Genomic DNA, 21,212 nt, shown 5'->3' on the forward strand with positions numbered 1-21,212 from the left:
CAGCTGCTAACCGTGCATACACTAGAGTTATCGCGAGACGATTTATATTGCGGTTCCGAGCATTTGCAACCGTTTAGACATTGTTGTGTTGTGGTTAGAGTAATTTACTTCCGATATAGATGAGGGAAGGTTGTTGTTGTTGTAGAACGGTAGGTGCTTTGGACCATTTGGCAAGAATATTATCTTAACCGGGATAGCAATGGATTTGCTCGGAAGTGTTCAAGTTCGTGCTACATCTGTTGCCAATCGGGTGGAGGAATTGGAATAGAAATCTAGATTTAAATTCTAGATAACTAAGGAAACGTCGTAACATAAGTCGTAATGTCTCACCATCCAATTAAATGCTACTCCAAAGTCACAATGCACAGAAGTATAATTGACAAAATAAATGAAATATGTAGGATTTCCCCCTACTACATAGTTGATATCCACGAAAAACCCCAACAAACCGTAATAAGCTTGTGGACTCATCTAAAGGTACAGAACAAACAGAATGGATAGTTTTTCTACCATACATCGCATCGCTTTAGGTCTTTCTCTGTTCGTGTGACAAGGCAGCATCTTCTAGTCATAACAGAGGCACAGTACTAAACGTAATTGAAACAGCTTCAGTTAATTAAGCCCAGGTAAGCCATAATCCGAGAAAAGCCGCACACCGCACGACGTGATGGAATGCATTTTTTGGAGTCAATTACGACCATGCATTCCGTGTCGTGTTTGACTGAGAGGAGGGCATGGTGGTTGGAAAATAGAAAGGTATTTAGGGGGTTGTTCCGTAGTTCGGAGCCCTTCTTCTATTCCTCCTTCCTTCTTCGTCGGGACTTGGTCGCTCTTCGGTCCTCCTGGGGTTACAACGAGATGTTCGTCGGTTGACGGGGAAACGATAACTCCTCTTGTTCGGACATGCCACCGCTTTTATATAGTGCTGGCCATGTCTCGAACTTTCCTATCACCTCAGAATTCGTGTTCGATCCTGTCTGTTTGCCTATTCTTTCGTTCCTCTATGTCCTTTTTCCTTTAAGAAGTTGTTCCGCGAATTTCTGTCCTTTTGTTACCGATTCTGGTCTTACCTACAAACAAGGACTTCATTGTTCTCGTTTTTTACCATTTGCATTTTGTTTGTTTTCCCTATTTAACTCTAGATGGCGCTTTTCTGTGTCCTGGCTATTTGCCTTGGACGCCACAGGTATATTAGCAAAGGGTGCTTGCAAAACGTATGATCAGCTGCTATCCCTTCTTGACATAAATAGTGTCATAAATATTATGGAAAAAGAAAACAAAAATTGCAAACCGTTAAAAAAACATTAGTTCATGATGGTTGTAGAACGTTGAAGACAGAGTAGAATATCGTTCACAGTAGATATGCATGTAGCGACAAGACTTGTTAGCTAGGACACGAAAACGCGACACCTAGGGAGAATTGGATGAACTGATAAAATGATAGTTGGGAAGTTTGTTAGGTCAACGGGAGAACAATAAGACCCTTGTTTGTAGGAGAATCACCAAAACAAAGGGATAGCGAAATACGTTTCGTGGAATAGGCGAACAACGAAAACACAGACAGGATCGAGCACGAATTATGCGGTGATAGGAAAGTTCGAGACATGGCCAGCACAATATAAAAGCGGTGGCATGTCCGAACAAAATTAGTTATCGCTCTGCTCTCTGACGAGGAGTTATCGTTCTACACTCCGACGGGAAGTTTCCGTCCAATCCTCGTTCGAAAGACCAAGTCGTGTAAGGTGGTGAAAAACGTGTGGCATTCAAGCCAACAATCAGGAAGGGTCAATAAAATTAGGATCGAACTATCGGTTCGAGAGAACCATACATCCTAAATGCATATTTTCGACCCTTTTTATATAATAAATTAAAAATATATTTGTAAAATAAAACATATATACATACATAACACCAGAAAGAAGTTTTTTGAAAAACTCGGGCAATAGCAGCATTCTGGAAGAACATAACAGTGAGAGAGGCGAATGTAGCTGCCCAGCTCAAAGTCTCTATAAAAATAACAAACTACAACAACATAACAGTGAGTATAATAAAGGCAAATATTATACTGCGTTGATATCTACTTACTCAAGAGGAAACACCTCGCTTTCGCAGTCTATGTTTAGTATTCCAGTAAGAAGAGCTGTAATGAGATAAAGAATACAATTAGATTGGTTGACTAGATAAAGAATACAAAGATTCAATCGTTAATCGTTCTAGGAAGTTACCGAATGTGCAGCAATGCATCCACAAAGCAAAGAACGCTTCCGAAAGGTTTTGTACCATTTCTTCTTAGTCATGATGCCGCCGACGATGAACATATATTTATCACCTAGCAGTATATTCAATCCTTGAAATGAGTAAGTCAAAACTGTAGTTAACAAAACAGCTGTGTATGCTATACGTTTGGTTCCGGCGGCACTGGAATATACGACACCTTACGAGTTATTGCAACGCGTGTATCAAACTCGCATCAAAACAATCCACTGTCAGGAGTTGTTTACATTTTTTTGACATTTTCCCAGAGTCGGCAAAGCATGCATTGCGATGTGAAGTGACTATACTGGCCCTATCCTATACTGACACTTGTTTACGTTTAGCTGTGTAGCTGCACTGTTTCACGGAGTTGTTAAATTAGTTTCGACACTAAAAAATTATAGCTTGTTTGCCGTCCCAAACATTAGCATTGCCGCATGGCATGAAATGCTTGAAGTAAGTAACACGCTGATGGAGATAGTATAGAAGGTTTCTACGGATAATGCTTCAACTGTGATGCTATTTGTTCTGCTTTCCCCATATGCGTCAACACGATCGAAACGTCAAACACGGGCACCGTTTATCACATCATATTTTGATTACCGGATGGAGTAGCATCGCCACCACATTCGATTACCAAGGAATAAATAGCAAATTGTGACCGCGTCGTCCGGCGGGTACGCCGGCTCCGATCTCGTACGGCTGGACGCTTGCCAGGCTGTTGGACGAACAATTTTGTGACCAGAAAACCAGAAGCGGCCAAGACATAAACTGCTCATTCTTGTGGGTGGCCATTGAGATACGGTCATTTTGAGTTACAACTGACTACGAAAGTTTAACAGTTGAAAGCTCTCAAACAGATGTATTTCGGCATATACATATTCTAGCTCGAAGTGAACAGGAACGTAAGTGCCTAGCCTTATCTCCATGAAATATAAATGTACCGATCATTTGAAAATAAGTCATTATGATACCTAATCATTTTTCGCACTCCTTTTACAGATCATTGCAGATTATCCATGTCAATGAGGTAGAAAATCTTTATCCGTAAGGGCCGACATGTCGCAGGATAGACCATGGGAGGCAAAACAGACACAAAAACGTCAAGGGTTTCGCGCCGTAATAAAAAGAAGCCAACGGAGCATCAACGGGTAAGGGCACATAATGTTATTCACGGGTAATCTCGTAACACTAACGTACGTTTGTTCTGCAGCAAACCAAACCGAACCGTATATCACCGGGCGAAAACCATGACTCCGACCAGCAATCGTTGGGCACGGCGGGAACTCCAACCGGTGGTAAACGTTACCAGAGCACACGAACTCAAGCGGCATCCCAGCGGCGAGACCGTGCTCGTAAGCTGGCGACGGAAACGGATCGTACCGGGTTGGATGCGCGAGGTTCGTCGCCTCACGAGGTAGCGAACATACCGGCGGATATGCGCATCTCGAAATTGTTGCGGCGGTTGATGGTTGAGACCAATCCAGAAGTGTTCCTAAAGGTGTGTGATCGGCTGGAGCTGGTAATACTGGACCCATCGAATGCAACCTACGTTCGCAAATCGTTCGACATCCTCGCAAACACGATAAACTCTATATTGGAGAATGGACTCCGTGATTATCAGGATCGAGTTGCGCAGTTGTTTGGCATGATGCTGTATGTGTTACTATGCAATTCGACCGACACCTCCATTCTGCGTAGCTGGATCGGTCGCTACCTTAACCAGACCAAAACGATCCGCCGTTCGGCACTCATTGCACTTAGGCAGGCGATCATACTGGACCGAGAAGGCCAAAAGCCCGACAGTGTAATTAATTGGTTGCTGGGAGTTTTGCAGGAGATCCTGGAAACTACCGATGTGCTGGAGGTGTTTGTGCTGGTAACAGATGTTATGGTAGAACTAGCGGAAGGCTATCCGAGAGCATTTGCCCCGCACTTTAGCGACATCGTTGACATTGTCGTCGGCTGGCAGTTGGAAAATACACAATCGACAAAAGTGAAGCTACATTGCGCACGGGTATTGCTGGCGTTTCAGCAGTACTGGTACGAAAAACGTGATGTTACGTTCAATCTGCTCGAACAGTTCAGCGAAGACATCGATGGGCTATGCGGTGACGTCGACTATAACGACCAACGGCAACGAGACGATGCGAACCGTCTGTTCGGTGCACTGTTGACCGCATTCAATAGCGTGTTGAAGTGTTTGGCTGATTCAACGACCACACACACAGCGGATGCTTTTGTGCTCCAAGAGGATGAGCTGACGCGGTTTGACTGTTGCAGTATCACCATTATGGAGATTGTGTTTCGCCTGTTGGATGCACAGCCTACCGGTTTAGTGGTTGCCTCTATATGTGAGTTCACCATGCTGAAGCTAACATTACATTCGCCAACTACCGAGGAGGATTTAGATCGTCTGATCCGGAAGTTGATACTGTACATCGATGCTTATAGCGACGAGCAGGTCGGCGCTCTGCTACATCTGCTATTCCACTACATCGTTGCAGAAGGAGCCGACGTACAGCAGCGCCGTGTACGGACGTTACTGCCGTTGCTATTCCAGGAAGGATCGTTATATGCGTTACGCTACCGCCAAAATCGAACGGTTCAACGGGTGTTGTTACTGCTGTGCCATCACATATTAACGCTTAAACACGTGGAGATACTCCAGACCGCCTACAATTGCATTCTGACCGATATCGACGATGCGCTAGGGAAACTGCGAGCAATTGGAAGCCGGACGCTGTCGAATGCGAATATCCTGCGATTGCAGTACCGTATACAGTTTAGTTTACTGCTCTTTTCCCCGCTTGCTATGGCGCGGAATTCCATCTTTATCACGTGGACCCTCAAGGATGAACCGGTGCTGCACGTACTGCTGGAGCGTTTAGCACCGACCGATGGTCGACTGTGGGATCAGCGTGTCCATGCGCACCTGCACTATGCTGTACTGCTTACCGCTTATCATCACTGCAGCGCAAACAATCACTTCATCTCGTCCAGCAGTTTGCTACAACCGGCACGGCCGTACGGTATGGTGGATCGTTTTCGGCGTGGCAGCCGCGCTGAATCGTCGGACGGTGATGGGGACGCACCACCGGAAAGCCCTACGGCCGATCACTTTGGGCTAGTGTTGCGATTCCTCGGTACAATCCTTGGACAGTGGCGAAGCGTTCGTCCGTCGAACAGATACGAACCACGCAGAACGAATCTGTTGCTGCTGCTGCTCGATTGGAGTTTGGCGATTGTAACGCAAACCACCCGTTACCATGACGTATTGCACGACTGTGATGATTTCAATCAATTGCTGGTACACGTTGGGACGGTTGCCGTCGAGGAGGGCAGCGAGAGCGAAACGATCGGGTTACGGTGTGCTGATTGTCTGGATGCCGCCTGTCAGTACACGAGCCTGCACGTGTCCGCCTACCAAGCGATTGCCGAAGCGTGCTGTGTTCAGCTTTGTTCGGTGTACGGTAGCTTGCGGACACGGTACACCGTCCTCTTCTCGAAGTTACCGTTGCGCCACTCGCTGCGCCAGGTGAACGAATTCACCGGTGTGAATAGACGACGATGGGAGCAGATTGGAGAGCTGAAAAACGGCCTTTACCAGGGCGGTGGTGGTTATGGGTTGCAGCATTCCGCCACCCTGCGCATGGCAGATCTCCGTAGCCTGTTCAACCGGATCACATTCAGCCGCGATGGGGCGGGTTATGCTGGTGGGTTTCTGCATGAACTGCTTACCCGTTCGTTCGATCAACCGTCCCGGTACGGTGAAATGGCACTCAGGGACCTGCGCTGTCTGATACCGTGGGCCCAGTGGGAGGCGGCCCAACTTTGCGTCAACCACAAGCTGCGCACCCCGTTCGGCAAACCCCAGGGCACCTTTTTGCGCATCGAGTCGATCGTGAAGCAGTGTGCCCGTATATTAGCGCTGACGGATAAATTTCACGTCCGTGATATTGGGACGTCCATCGTGAACCAAAGGCACGCCCGCATACTGCTCGGGTTTCTCGAAGCGCTCGAAAAGTCCATCTACAATGCTGCCGAAGGTACGGCGTACGCGTTGCCAGCACCGGAAAAACCGGCGCGTACATTTTTCCGCGTCAACCAGCAGACGTGTGCGGAATGGTTTACGCGCATCCGCACCGCGGTCGATCTGGTCGCGCTACACTGCATGGAGCCGGAGATGGTGATCCGATATTCGGAGGCCGTTCTGCGAGAGCTGGTCGCCGCCGGTAAGACAGCCGATCCGATCTTCGAACACATGCTGATGTCGTTGGTGTGGGCGCTGGTAAGGAACTGGGAGTCGGATGCACTGTACGGTGTGTACGTATGGAGCAAACGGCTGACAGGTCGCAAATACTCCTGGATACGAATGGCAGCGGAGGAAGCGTCCGGTCATCGCGAGACGGCAGCGAGCGGATTTCGTAGTATATTGGCCGATCCCGGTAGCGTTGGGATGGACCGACACATACGCGACTTTATCGTGGATCAAACGATACTGTCACTGCTATTTACCGGTGATTATCGGCAGCTGTACGAGTTTCTGCTCGCGGAAGAAAGCAGCGGTTCGCCACGGGCTACCATCCCACTGATAACGGTGACGGCAGCCCAGATCCGTTCGATCATACGGTACGAGGAAACGCACGACGTAAGCGTTATCGATATTAGCCAGTGGGAGCTGGTGGACGTTGGGAACAACATCCCGAATGATTTCTCTTGCCACAAGATGATCTGTGCGGTAGAGAACAGTCTGTCCGGCATTATACTGCAGGACCAGATAGAGCAGCGTGAGCGTATGATCGATGCGAGCACGGAGCTGATCCAGTGCTACCTGCAGGAGTGTCTGTTGACGCGCTGCCGCGAGTACCTGTTCCAGCTGACCATCACCAACCATATCCTGTACAAGATTGCACAGCGCATACGGGCACCGGACGCCACTGCCGGCACGTTTGATGGTGGCGGTGCGGGACTTGGGTCACTGAATGTAGAGAAATTCTATGGCACGCTCACGCTGATGCGGCTTCTGGCGTGGTCCGAGTTTCTGCTAGCGCATGCAAGCGTCGGTTACGAGGGCAAGCAGCAGAACATCGATCTCCGCCTTGATATGGTATCGAGTGGGCGCAAGGAGAAAAATTACGCACTCAGCAGACGGGAGTTGGAGAAGTACTACCACAAGTCGAACTTGGTTGCACGGTTGGAAGATTTCGTGGATGGTGGTGGGGCGGATCGGCCGCAGCAACGAATCACACTCGAACAGGTAGCGGCTGCACTCACCAGGTACGGTCCATCGCCACCGAACGGGCTATGGGATGAGAACCTGTCCCGGGCCGTGTACGAGCATTGCAAGTGGCTGTACTGTCAAACGGGTAAGCGGTTGGAGGCGATGGACTTTGCTGCCTGTGCGGCGGTCGCCATCGACGGTGTGCTGCAGCGGCGCCGAGCCGAGCAGGAAGGCAAACGGACGGCCCAGCTGTCGGAACGGGTCGCACGCTTTCTGCTCACCATCAGCGACTGGATGGCGAGCGAGACTGGTGAACCGTCGTCGGCTAATGAGCTGGCAAGTGTAAAGCGGTTGGGCCATCAGCTACCATCGATCGATGTGAAACCGCTAGCGTCGCAGCATGATGGGATCTTTGGCCCGTCGGATCGGTTGATCGGTACGATGCTGAAGGGTGCGGTGGATCGTTGCCCACCGCTGGCGAAAGCATGGTTCGCACTGGGATCGTGGCTGTACCGGTGGGGCAAGCGCATCGTGGAGCACAGTGCGGCCGATGGGTCGAGTGCGCGCATCAGCGTGGACCAGGTGGTAGCGATACTGGGTGGACCGAACGTTACGCTGGACGATTGCGAGCGTATCGTGGAGATACTGAACGAACACGAGCCGGCCCGCATCGTGGTCGGTGTTGATGGTGACCGTGATACGGACGATGCGGACGAACTAGAGCTCGACAGTTCAGCAACGATCGGATCGATCGGGTTGCTAGATGCATTGCATCGTGCCATGCCCGGTTTGGAAAGCACCGTACCGCCGGAACGTCTGCACGCGATTATCGACATATGGCGCAGTAATCATCGAGCCGTGTACGGTTACTACGAGGCGGCGGCTGAAGCGTACTTTCGCTTTCTGCAACTATCCACCGGAAGGAACGATACCACGTCCGAGGGTGTTGATAGTGAACGGGCCCGATCGGTCACGGTGACGCTGCGGTTGCTCCGCTTGATCGTGAAGCATGCGCTCGGGCTGAAGGAGGTGCTGGAGGAGGGTTTGGCCACGACACCGAGTGAACCGTGGCGCGTTATCACACCGCAGCTGTTTTCGCGCCTCGCCCATCACGAACCGTACGTGCGGCGGCGCGTATCGGAGTTACTTTGCCGCGTTGCCAAGGACGCACCACACTTGATCATCTTCCCGGCCGTGGTCGGTTCGGTGCAGGAGGAACCGGGCCAGCTAACCGTGGTGGATGTCCTGCGGGACGGTGTCGAGGAGGTATCAAGCAGAATTAATGACACCACCGAACCGGTGCCGCCACCCGCTGCCGGTGCATCAGGATTGGGTTCCTGCTTCAACGCACTGCTGGACATTCTGTCGTGCGAAATTCCAGACACGGTCAAGCAGGTGCAAACGCTCGTGCACGAACTGCGCCGAATTTCCCTGCTGTGGGAAGAGCTTTGGGTGGTGTCGCTGCACCAGATCTACGCCGACTACACCAAGCGCATACCGATGTTCGAGGGCGAGTACGGGCGACTGTACGCGTCCGGTCAGCTCACCAACCAGCGGAGCGCACTGCTTGCGGAAAAGCATCGGCTACTGCTGCGCCCGTTGCTGTTCGTGCTGGAGCAGCTGTACGGCATCACCTCGCGGAAAGCGGAAACCAGTCACGAGCGCCATTTCCAAACGCGCTACCATCGGTACATCCGCCACATGCTCGCGAAGTTACGCGAACCGGCCGACTTTAGCCGACCGATCGAGGGTTGGAATCGGTTCCGGACGCTCTACACGCAGCTGCAGCAGCGCAGCCAGAAACGCTTCTCGCTCTTTCTGCGCCTCGGCGATGTTAGCCCGAATCTGTTGCGGTTATCCAACACGGCCATTGCAATGCCCGGTATCGACACAACGCTCGCCGGCAGCCGACAGCCGATCCTGATACGCTCGGTAGACAACAACATACAAATTTTGCCAACAAAAACGCGACCGAAGAAGCTAACGTTCTGCGGTAACGATGGACGTCGGTTCGGTTATCTGTCGAAGGGATTGGAGGATCTGCACCTAGACGAACGCATCATGCAGTTTTTGTCGATAGCGAACCTCATGATGACCAAATCAATCGATTGTAACGGTAACGTGACGCATTACCGTGCGGAACACTACTCGGTCATACCGCTCGGCCCACGCTCGGGGCTTATTACCTGGGTCGACAACACCGTACCAATATTCTCGCTGTACAAAAAATGGCAACAGCGCGAAGCGTTGCAGAAGAAAGAATCGAAGAGTAGCCGTGGTGCCGCACTACGCCCATCGGAGCTGTTCTACAAGTGAGTATCCGTGTAGCGTTGATTTCAGTATTGAGAGATTTGACATTTGGTTGTTATTTGTAATTTTTAGCAAACTTACACCGTTGCTGCAAAGCCACGGCCTGAAAGCTAATGCGAGTCGGCGAGAATGGCCATTGCCGGTGTTGAAGCAGGTGTTGGCTGAGCTGCAGCAGGAAACACCGCGCGACCTGCTAGCCAAAGAGCTATGGTGCCACAGTGCAACGGCATCCAGCTGGCGACAGGTCGTCCGCAGCTATTCGCTATCGCTTGCCGTCATGAGCGTGATCGGCTACATCATCGGGTTGGGCGATCGACACCTGGACAATGTGCTGGTGAAGCTGGCAACCGGGGAGATCGTGCACATCGACTACAACGTCTGTTTCGAGAAGGGTAAAACGCTGCGAGTGCCGGAAAAAGTACCGTTCCGGATGACGCCCAACTTGGAGGAGGCCTTGGGCTTAACCGGCATCGAAGTAAGTGATGTTTCTCTTCATTGCTACATTACAATGTTTTCAGAGGGTGACGAATGATCAAATAAGGCATTTGTATAATGTTTAGTTTACTTCAGCTTAAAAGTCTTTATGGGTTGGGAAAAGAACAAACAGGAACGATCTGTTTTTCAATCGTTGTGTTTCTTTGCCATAACATTTTACATCTTGCTTACTTCTGCTTTAAAAGGATTACAAAACCTTTCGTCGTGTTTTGTGCATTAGTTTACGTTTAAAGTTTTGTTACATTTTGAGCTACCTCTTGCTCGGTCAACGGAGTGTCAGTTTCCGGGGGCTGCGCCATTGTCCCCATTGGCGGTCTGGCCGTATCGGCAGAATTTTCCGCCGTCCCATTCGGGGTGCTGTTAGCCCACTCGCAACGCAATAATCGAGCCATACGAGCCTGATCGTAAAGGTTGAAGTTATTGATGATAATATTCCCTGCAATGATGTGAGTGGATGCGTTGCCCGACTTTGCCGGTGGGAACGGTGAAGTCGTTAGCGTATCCGACGTGACGTCCGGTGGATTTGCTGGTATCCCGGGTCCCTCTCTATTGCTAACCATGGCGGGCAATTCTTCATTGCTCAGCGATACCCTTATAGTCGTGTTGGCGGTGATATCGGTCGACCGGACAAGCTCTCCGCCCGCGAGCTGTGCAAGTACAACCAGCGATTCGAAGCGACCCGGCTCGGAAGAGGGCACCGGTGTTACGGTCGACACACTCGCCAGACTGCTATGGTTGGTAAGGATCGATGTTGCTGCCCGGTGCGTACCGATGTTTTCCATCGATTCCGTTGCTATTTCCGGGCACGATTTTGCCGCTGCCAGCTCCAACGAACCAACGCCGTTGGCGACCTCCAGCGGGACGACTGGTTTGTGGCAGGTGAGCAGCTGTTTGAACGCATGCCGAAAGTGCGTATTCTTCCACGCATAGATAATTGGATTCATCATTGAGTTGGCCATTGCTAGGGAAAATGCCGCTTTGTAAAGCGTTGGTGAGCTGTCCTCAACGAATGCGAATATCTGCGTCAGCACCACTACGAAGTACGGTATCCAGCAGAAGGTAAAACAACCCATGATGAGCAGCACAACCTGTGGAAGGTGATGATCAGTGTTAGAACTCGCTTGCCAACATCGAAATAGTTTGAACACGCCAGTCACCTGCACCGACTTCCAGTCGCTAGACGAACGCTCCGATGCTCCACCGTGGGCTCGCAGTTGCTTTGCGTGCTTGGAAGCCTCACGCCAGATGCGCCAGTAAACGACAAACAGGCAGAGCCAAACGACGGAAAAGATGGGCGTTATAACACCCGCCACATACCACGGATGCAATAGCTCGTCAAACTCGCACTCCTGCGCGGTTTCCCATTTGTTCCAAATCAATGGTATGGTGGCAATAGAGATTGCCAGACACCAGCCAAATCCGAGTATCGTCAGGGCCGTGCGCTTAGTCATCAATCTAAAACAAAGCGGAACAAAAAAAAATAAAACAATAAATGCATTGCAAAGCTGACATGCAGCAAGCAAATTCCTTTAAGAATAGCTCCGCGCAACACTATACCTCGTGTAGTGCAGCGGATAACAGATAGCGATATAACGATCAACGGCAATCGCTATCAGGTTCCAGATCGAAACGCTACACGCGATGATTAGCACGAAAAAGCGCAACAGACAGAGATGCTTGTGGCGGCCAAGATCCACACCCATGTAGAATGCTAGATGGTACGGTAGCGTGAGTCCGACAAAGATGTCCGAGATGGCGAGCGACAGTACGAACAGGTTCGAAATTAACCATTGCAGACGCCGGTAATACCAGACGGCAATGATCGTCAGTATGTTGCCGCTGAAGATGCACACCATCAGGATGCCGTCGATGGTGATCCAGATGACGAGATCCTGATGGATTTCGTTCACTCTGTCGGCAAACGGGATCATACTGCTGCTCGGTATGTCGGTAGTGGCCATCACACCATCCCGCAGCAATGCCATACCAGATGCTGAATTTGATTGTATGTTGATTGTCGCGTGGTACGAACTAACACCTTGATTTGTCTGCTGCCTTTAACGAATATTGTTTCGCAGAAAGAATTCTTGAATTCTTTTCTCTCCTGGGGGGTGTTTTTGTTGTTGTTGTTGTGATTAAACATCTAACCAAGGTGCGCCAAATTTACTATCTTTCAGGTGATTCCATTTCGCACACTTTGACCACGGGTTTTGCAAACACTTCAACGATGTGTGTAGGAGCGATAGTTCGGCACGTGGTCTCGGAAATCACTCAACAACGTTTCACTGGCAGATGCCAGGGGTTTTGTACCGTCACACAAACCACACAGGCCGCGTCAAGGTCCAGCCTTAAAGAGGCATATTTTTCCCGATAGGAACAAAACCCTTCTGCTGCGAACGGGGTCGCGGATGCGCTTGCAACCGTCGTACGTTACCGATAGCCTGTCACTGGTGCGCCTCCTTTTGCCGGAGCCGAACCACAGCCACACAAGCGCTCGATCGAATTCTACTACTCACTCCTAAAAAAAAGCAACCCATCGTCTTCGTATACGTATCGATGGTACACGATGGTGACGTCGTATGGTAAACAGTGGAAGCCCTCGTCGGGCACCGGTGCAGAACAACGCGTTCGTGTGCCGGATCGTGTGGGACAAAAAATGTGCCTATATGACAATATTCCTCTCGATATCATTCCATACATCTCCTCCACCGGATGTGCTTTGTCTGTCTGTAGCCGTGTGCTCGCGAAAGTGGATGATATCTACTAGTTTGTGGTGACTGACAAACGCATTCCCCGACTACCGTTCTAAAATACTTGAAAAACTCCTCAAAAACGGTGAAACCCGTCAGTAATGATGAAAATATTGCCAATTTCACAGTTGAAAGACGGTTTCAGTTTAAAAAGTCTGATGTCTGATTGACTCTCTGTGCGTGATCACTTCGCGTCACTTTCCTAGCTGTACACCTTTCCAGCAAGTACTCCACTGCTACCAAAATATTCATCCCTCCTGGGCGTCTAATTGTAGGCACCAAAGAACCGGTTCAATTCGTTACTACTCACTGGGTTTTTTTTTGTTTCTGCCTCCGTCAGCCACTCTTCTTCGGCTGGATCTCGATATTTGAGATCCAATTTGCTTAGTGTTTTGGGCCATCCTCACGAAGATTTTTTTTTGTTATCCGAAAAATGCCCCAAACAAAATCTTCTAGCGGTCATACGAGCAACAGCCCCAAGTGTACATGAGTTAGCATTTAACACACCAAAGTATGTAAAGTCAAAAAGCAGACAGATGCGAGCGAAACAAGAAATAGCAATATCGAGGGATATGGTGAAGTCCCAACACACACACAGCCCATCATCAAATTAAAGAGAAAACCATCATCAGCCCCTGTGTGTTGTGTGTGCAGTATAATGCTTCTTCCGTTTTATTTGTTTCCCTTCGCTTCTTCGCACTGAGGCTCGGATGTCTATCCAGCATAAGTAAATTTGTACGACTGATGTCTTCTTCATTGCTGCTACAATTGTGGAGAAGGTTAACACAGTGTTGCTCTGTTATATGATGGGCCCCCACCCTTAAATCTGCCTGTCACACTCAACAGGTAGCAACTAATCACTTCCCGCTCATGGAGATTCACGAAGAAGCCCAAATGTATGCAAACACCCTACACTCGTACTTTTACAAGTAGATCTCACATTTGTTTTGAGCATTATTATGAATGAATTATTATTTTTTTAATTACCTACTTGAAACTCTAACCAGTCTGTCATATTTTTTCCACCTAATGTGTATTTTCGCTAGTGGGGGTCTCTCTTCGTCTAAACACCCCTCGCTCCCGACTGACGACCCACCAGTTTTATCGGATCAAAGATGTAAAGATCCGTGCGAATGTTTCAGGTGCGTAACCACAGGCACACGTCATCTTAGTTTTTTTTTGCGTACCAAAACCACCCAGTGAGTAGCGCCCGAACGGAAGGATATAGCATAGGGTATTCACGATTCACGAACTGTTGAACCTCGTCTAATGAATAATCGATTGAGTACGTGAGTCCATGGGTGGTGATGTGTGTCTGTTCACGAAAGAGACAATTACGGAACTAGATTTAGCGATAACAACCGGCACATGATAAGTTTGAGCACCATTAGCCCCGAAACTGAGGGGGTCTGCTATAAACCTGTGCGCAGCAGGGGACCTCCTCACCAGAAAAGGAGGTTTAGAGCTTTGGGTGGATTTTTTTTCCGTCTCGTGGTGTTCATTACAAATGTGTAATACAAGCACACTGTGGTCAAGATGTGCCGTGAATAAACTCTTTTTTGAAAAAATATTATGAGGATGATGTCTAAGCTATCTTCAATATATCTGCAATTGTTGAACTATTCCACTTATTAGACATGATCTAGGGCAAAAAGGATATTATTGTTGGAAACAATTTCTTCCATAAAGCAGTACACGTTGAATTATTATAGTTTCACAACTTAACGTTTGTAATATTATATGTAACATGTTCCAGCAACAGATGCACATTGTGATGATAGGTATGCGGTTGACTTGTTTATCTATGGCGTGGAGGGGGGAGGCCAAACAAACAGCGCAACTTGTTTGAACTTCCGCGCTAGGAAGTCGTGTACACGGTATTTTGTTGCTGTTGTTGTGCGTCAAACTTGTAAATTATTATATTATTCTGCGCATTCATTGGTGAAAGATTTATCACCTCCGTTTTGATGTGATATCGTCATTCAACGACTAGTACTGCTACAAAATACAATAACCAATTTCTCTCTCTCTCTCTCTCTCTCTCTCTCTCTCTCTCTCTCTCTCTCTCTCTCTCTCTCTCTCTCTCTCTCTCTCTTTGCTTACCTTAGGGTACCTTCCGGTTGGCGTGTGAGCACGTGCTGAAGTCGCTTAAGAAAGGTAGGGAAACGTTGCTCACATTGCTGGAAGCGTTCGTGTACGATCCGCTGGTTGATTGGGCGATTGGTGAAGAGATCGGTAGCGGATTACCGATGACGGCCACCGACATTACCGTCTCTACCGCAGCCGCAGCCTCTAACGCACCCGGTGGCGGAGCGTCGCGTTACATCAGCCAGGCGAAGAAGCAGCTGGATCGTGAAGTTACACGCGACACGCTTGCGGTGCGTTTTGCCGAATGTCGCCACGACTGGTACCAGAACCGGAGCGATTTGCTGCAACATCTCATCTGCCTGCAGAAGTATCTGCGTAATCTGTGCGAGGTGCGGAACGAGCTGGCGGAGTCGGAACGGTTGCGCACGTCACTGTCGCAGCAATCGCAGCTGATCGGCGAGGTGGAGTACCTCGACACAGCATTCAGCAGTCACCCGTTGGCGAGCCTGGCACATAGACTGAGTGCGCGGGCACGCCTGCAGGAGGTGTATGCCGGCCAGCGAGAGCATCTCATCCAGCAGGCGGAGTTGTACACGCACCAGCTAGAGGAGTACGAGCAGTATCGCAAAGCAATCGACGGTGAGCAACTGAACCGCTTAAAGTATGCGCTCACCGACGTACCTGAGCTTATCCAGCCGGACGACGATACGCAACAACTGTTGGTGGCCTTCCTGCCTAAGGACGACCCAGGATACGTACAATACACCTTCGCTCGCACGGAGCTCAGTGAATTGCAGCGACGTGCCGCTCCGATTGCGGCAAACATCTTCAACCTGCTCGAGCAGTACGGCGAACGGCTGCCAAACGTCGCGAATGATAATCATCCACTGCATCACTACGCCACTTGGTATAGGCAGCTTACCGAAGGTAGTCTAGAACCGGCGGTGGCCCTCGAACGAGCACAACAGATTGTACGCGAACAGGAGAAGATGCCAAATCTTGACTTACAGCCCAAGGACGCAGCGGATGAACACCAAACAAAAGAGATCCTTGCAGATCTGCGGAGCATTATGGTGCTGAATCGTGCCTTGATAGATGCGGAGCGTACTACCGTGGATGGAATGATGGTGCAGGTGCAGATGATGTCACACCTAACCAACCACCTGCTGGAAGAATGCGTCAGCCAATGTGTTATCGCCGGTAATGCACTGGACTGTTTGCGTCGTACAGCGACAGAGTACCAGTCTTTGCAGCGGTTTTATGAGCTGTTGATACCGTTACTAAATCGATGTCAGAACGAAACAACAAATGATCGTGAGCTGCAGCTGAATGAACAGTTCGAGCAGCTAGTGCTGAACGTAGAACAGTGCCTACGACAAGGCCAAATGGACGACGCAATTATAAGCGAAGCAGTTGACATGTCTCGCATGTTAGTGGACAGCTGGACAGAGCTAATGGTAGAAGAGGATATGACCGGCGATGTAGCTTCAGCGTTCGACGAACTACTCAAGACAACAAGCGTACCCTGGCTGGAAATGTGTCAGCTGACACTGACTAGTCAAAGTAACACTATCAATCAGCTTGACGAAACAATGCTACTGAGCGTAAGTATCCTTTCTACATTATTGAAACATTTACCTGCATTACATTAATCTAACTGTATTACTCTTGGTTCTTCTAGATCTGGCACTACAACCATCCCAAACGTGCTACAAATCAAATATCCGTGCTTAGCGAAAGTCTTATAGAAGCAGCAAAACTGCAAACGATGTACGAGTTGCGAAATGGAGCACTACCCCATCAAAGTCAGCACGACGATACAATCATCTTCACCTCGGTAGATCGCTTCATTCAACGGTTTATTCGGCTGCGTTTGGCAGGGCGTGGACCGTTGTCGGTAATTTGTGCGATGCACGATGCAGGGCCGAACATATCCGCGCGAAATCATAGCTTAGACAACACCACCAATGCGCTGTGGATGCAGAACTTGTCCGATGCGGTTCAATCGCTCGTATCGATACCGCCGCTTCTGTTGGCAGCGCTAGAGGAACTGAAGCGCCACACGGAAGCACTGCGCAATCGTTTAGCGTGGGCATCGGCCGCCCATCCGCCACTTTGCCCACTGGAACTTCCGGTTGCTTTCGAGCGGAACAGTTCACACAACATCGATAGCAGCAGTAGCTGGATAGGGTCGCTAGAGAACATTCTCGGCTACGGGCAGGCGGTACTGCGCTATGAAAGTACAAGCCGGTTCGACGATCCGACACTCGCGGATGAATTTAGCAAGCTGATGGAACGATGGCAAAAGACTCTTACCGGATATACGTTGCGCGGTGCATCGTTTGTCTCACCGACGGAGGAAGCGCTGGTGGAGTTGCTCGATCCGGAAGGTTCCATCGATCCGACGTGGATCAGCAACGTGAGGGCGCTGATCGATGACATGACCGACCAGGTGCTGACGAACATTGCGCGCCTGGAGCAGGATGAGCGTACGCTGCATACGGCACTGCATGCCGCCGCCAAGCGACTGCTAACGCTCGAGCACACGCACGATGATATTGTCGGTGACATTCGGTCGCTGTTGCGCACGCAACTGCGCATCGGCGGTTCGTCGGCGTTGCGCGACTATCTTCAGCGCTATCGACGCTTTCTCGATCTGTTGCAGAATGTGCCCGAGGTGGTAGTAGCGATCGTAACCCCGTCCAATGATGTATTCGATGCAACCGCACCGGCCTATACGATTGACGATGCCGTTGAGATGGTGGACGAATTGCTTACTCTAATTAACAACGTTTTCGAGCAGCTGTTCCAGTTCGACGAACCACCGGATGATGCGGAACAGGACGAAGGGGGAGACAATGGGGAAGGCGAGGAAGATGATGACGATGCGATCTGCACCGACGGTGCCTCTTCCTCCGTCCATATACATGATTCTGCTCCACCTGAAAAAAGTAAGTTAAAATAATGTAACATTGTTGGGTAAAAGGAAATAAAATGTAGTTTATTTATTCACCTACCCCCTTTTTTAGAAGAACAGAAACAGAAGGAGCAAAAAGAGCAAAAGCGTAACGCTTACGCTGTGTCGGTTTGGCGTCGCATTCGCATGAAATTGGAAGGGCGCGATCCGGACCCGGAACGGCGCAGTGGCATCTCCGACCAGGTGATCTGGATGATCGATGAAGCTATGGACCCGAGTAATCTTGCCGTGCTTTACGAAGGCTGGACACCATGGGTTTAAGAAAAAAAAACAACGCTACGACATAAAAAAAAACGTTACGTTTGTTACGTTACGTTTAATTCGTTGTTGCTAGTTGGATGGAGACGCCCGGTTGGTCATAGATTGTGTCACTCTCACATGTGACTGTTACTACATTTGTTTAACTCTTCTATGAATTTAGTTTTTCATCTTATAATTATGCTTATAATTTGCTGTTGAGTTTGATTGCACCTTCTACGCTATGAAGATACGATTTAGTGAAAAACAAATACTAAATTCATATCGTGTTGATGAAAGTTTTAGCGTAACGGAAAAAAACACCATCCAGCGATTGTGTTGGCACGCAAAACAGTTTTTATAATTCGGAAAAGGGATAAGTTAACTGCTAAGCAAAAAGTAAACCAACAGATTTATTCTGTTTACGCTATAAGACGAACCCTGTCGAAGGAACTACATAGGAGAAATAGGCTAGTTTGAACATAGTAACCAAGCAATCCGGTTCGTAGTTAAGTAAGGTTAGATTAAATATGTTCATTTTTAAGTTGCTCTGATTTGCGAGTATATTATCGGAAATGTGTAAATTGTATAGTTGTATTGCGTGAGTGTGTTTGCGTGAATTGTATGAATGCTAGTTTTTGTGCTATCGTGCACTCAAACCTATTGTTTTTCATTTCGTCGTTCATTATTTACCAATGTAAGGATAAATAGTGTACAGTAAATAAATTAAAACTTTGAGCAATGAATACTGGGTAGTGTTTTTTTGTAAAAAAATATACTTAAGCTTTTTTTCCAAACATATAGGTCCACTAATCATTATTTCTTCAACACCACAAGTTCAGTTGTCAAGATCTCCTTAGTCCGACGAATCTTATTCATTTGACTATAATGCGGTCGTCGTACTGTTCATCTAAAGGTTCGTCATTATAGACAGTGGAGGATCAATCCGCTTGGAGGCCCAGGGCGTTATTATAAATGGGGCCTCTAATTTTAAAAACGATGAATTGGGGGGCATTGAGGCCCTTGAAATGGGGCAAAGCTAAAGGCGCAGTAAGAAGGGCCTCCAGAACTCACTTTGAATCATCCCATGGGTAGTTTGCGGTCAAATTTCTCCAGGGGCCTCTTGTGGTACCCTTCGGGGCCCCCTCTAGCATAAGGAGAGGGGGCCTATGTATACACCTTTAACTACTACACATATTTTTTGGGGCCTCCAACACGGCGAGACCCTAGGCGACCACCTATTCCGTCTACCGTTTGATCCGCCGTTGATCCCTTTTCTCAACTCAATCACGAATCCGAAGATCAAACTATCTATTCTATTAAATAAACTTTTATTAAACACACAAAAACACTGTCCACAAAATGCTTCATATAAACACGTATGTACGTAAAAGCATTTAGAAGAAAGCGTCGCCACCAGCAGATGCTGATCGCACCTCATAATTGCATGCGGTTTTATACTGAGTATATAGTTTGCCGATGAAAATACGGCACTGCCGTCATACTATAAATTAAATATAGTTTGCCGACGAGCTGAGCTGTGCCGGTGCCCGAAGGACGTGGACACCGCTCAGCATACGAAGATACGGATAAAGAGCAGTACAATAGATGTTAATATCACATATCACATATATCAGCAGATTGACTCGCAGTACTGTTTGCCTCCACCACATGCTGGGGAGCAAACGGACCAGTCCGTTAGCTTCCAGTAACAGTAAGTGGATCATTTTTGCTGTTTTGTGAAGGTAGTGTAGCGAATTCCTACATGGCTATTCTTCTTCTTGATGACAGTCTTTGTTGGGGGACATCAGAGAGCAAAATGGAAAGAATTAATCACCGTTAGTGTTTAGTGTCCAGCTCACAACAGCTAGAGGAGCACACGGTCATCTCAGTCGCCATTGCATATTATTTTGAAGCGCTTTTCCTTTCGTCGAAGTCTCCGCGCTTGCGATCGGACACGCCAGAAGCGACCGGTTTCGTGATTTCTGACACCAAGAGAGCATCCACGAAAGGAGATAACATCAATCTGATCCGCACAAGGCTCCGCCATGTTTGTACATAACATATTGATATCGCATACTCACGTTATCATTCGCTTTGATGGTATCAGAATGAGAGATCTTCTACGATTGGCTATTAGTTACACATATTATCAAACAAGGGAGAGCGATCGGTAGAGTAAATAGCTCAGGTACTGTGGGGAGAATCCTGCGTCTCGTTTCATCCATCCAGTGCCTACAGTGCGTGTCATAACTGTACAGCAGTTAAGATTTTTAATTATTAGGAGTAGGAAACATGGAGTGCCACTATTTCCGAAAACTTTATTCATTGTTTATTGTTCGGTTATTTCGCAATAATTATAACTCATGTCGTCATGGAATGTCCGGGGGTTTGAAAGGATTCCATGTATAAATATATTCCATAAATATTCCACATTGTTATTTCCATAAAAATAAATTTGAGTAGAGTCATGTGCGAGCTATAACGTTTGGACGAACGGAAAGACATGAAAGATCAGTCGACGGATCAAGCGCTATGATCACTAGAGGGAAGAATACAGCATATGAAATGGTACGGAAATTTGTGCTACCGCTTCGTTTGGATGCTCTCTTGGTGTCCGAAACCAAAAATTGAACCGTTTCTGAGCGTTTTTGACGGACGGATCGGCGCAAAATACGAAAGAGATGCAGGATCCGTTTTGCCTTTTCCCCCACACTCTAATGCGTTTGATAGGAATGTGAAAGGAATGTTCTTTTATAAACCGTAATTCTCACATTCCGGTCACCAAAGAAATTGAATTTATGGGTATATATGGGTATGTGCCTTGCCTTGTTATCACTGACAACTATGAAAGTAAATAAACGAAAACATGGTTTGT

The 21,212-nt window shown here is 48.5% G+C and overlaps 3 protein-coding genes across 5 annotated transcripts in view; 1 reads left to right on the forward strand and 2 right to left on the reverse strand.

Annotated features, from left to right (window-relative positions):
• Positions 1-2,346, reverse strand: part of LOC128307388 (uncharacterized) — a 17,268-nt gene extending 14,922 nt beyond the window's left edge. The window contains exons 1-3 of the mRNA XM_053045195.1: positions 2,226-2,346; positions 2,086-2,140; positions 1,906-2,022 (exon numbers count right to left, since the gene is read on the reverse strand). Of these exons, the coding sequence (XP_052901155.1) occupies positions 1,906-1,965 (60 nt within the window). The 5' untranslated portion in view covers positions 1,966-2,022; positions 2,086-2,140; positions 2,226-2,346. The remainder of the gene's footprint in view (positions 1-1,905; positions 2,023-2,085; positions 2,141-2,225) is intronic.
• On the forward strand, positions 1,688-19,074 carry LOC128307387 (serine/threonine-protein kinase Smg1). Of its 3 annotated transcripts, XM_053045194.1 has the most exons (10): positions 1,688-2,038; positions 2,218-2,357; positions 2,523-2,709; positions 2,869-3,158; positions 3,256-3,404; positions 3,467-9,789; positions 9,860-10,262; positions 15,141-16,724; positions 16,802-18,071; positions 18,150-19,074. In XM_053045194.1, the coding sequence occupies exons 5-10, from the start codon at positions 3,330-3,332 to the stop codon at positions 18,356-18,358; spliced, it is 9,864 nt and encodes a 3,287-aa protein (XP_052901154.1). In that variant the 5' UTR covers positions 1,688-2,038; positions 2,218-2,357; positions 2,523-2,709; positions 2,869-3,158; positions 3,256-3,329; the 3' UTR covers positions 18,359-19,074. The 3 variants fall into 3 exon arrangements, with proteins under 3 accessions (XP_052901154.1, XP_052901153.1, XP_052901152.1); XM_053045193.1 differs by having other exon boundaries at positions 1,688-2,357; XM_053045192.1 differs by having other exon boundaries at positions 1,688-2,709.
• On the reverse strand, positions 10,354-12,267 carry LOC128307343 (histamine H2 receptor). Its single transcript, XM_053045127.1, has 3 exons — positions 11,840-12,267; positions 11,440-11,737; positions 10,354-11,370 (listed from the first exon to the last, which is right to left on the reverse strand). The coding sequence occupies exons 1-3, from the start codon at positions 12,265-12,267 to the stop codon at positions 10,510-10,512; spliced, it is 1,587 nt and encodes a 528-aa protein (XP_052901087.1). The 3' UTR covers positions 10,354-10,509.
• Positions 19,075-21,212: the final 2,138 nt, after the last annotated feature.

This window comes from Anopheles moucheti, chromosome X (assembly GCF_943734755.1).
Source record: "Anopheles moucheti chromosome X, idAnoMoucSN_F20_07, whole genome shotgun sequence".
Classification (NCBI taxonomy): domain Eukaryota; kingdom Metazoa; phylum Arthropoda; class Insecta; order Diptera; family Culicidae; genus Anopheles; species Anopheles moucheti.

Coding starts and splice junctions, on each gene's coding strand:
- LOC128307343 (XM_053045127.1), bottom strand. CDS start 12,267: ATGGCATTGCTGCGGGATGGTGTGATGGCCACTACCGACATACCGAGC. Junction 11,738..11,839: donor TATCCGCTGCACTACACGAG/GTATAGTGTTGC, acceptor GCTTTGTTTTAG/ATTGATGACTAAGCGCACGG. Junction 11,371..11,439: donor GCGACTGGAAGTCGGTGCAG/GTGACTGGCGTG, acceptor CACCTTCCACAG/GTTGTGCTGCTCATCATGGG.
- LOC128307387 (XM_053045192.1), top strand. CDS start 3,330: ATGGGAGGCAAAACAGACACAAAAACGTCAAGGGTTTCGCGCCGTAAT. Junction 10,263..15,140: donor TGGGCTTAACCGGCATCGAA/GTAAGTGATGTT, acceptor TGCTTACCTTAG/GGTACCTTCCGGTTGGCGTG. Junction 16,725..16,801: donor ACGAAACAATGCTACTGAGC/GTAAGTATCCTT, acceptor TGGTTCTTCTAG/ATCTGGCACTACAACCATCC.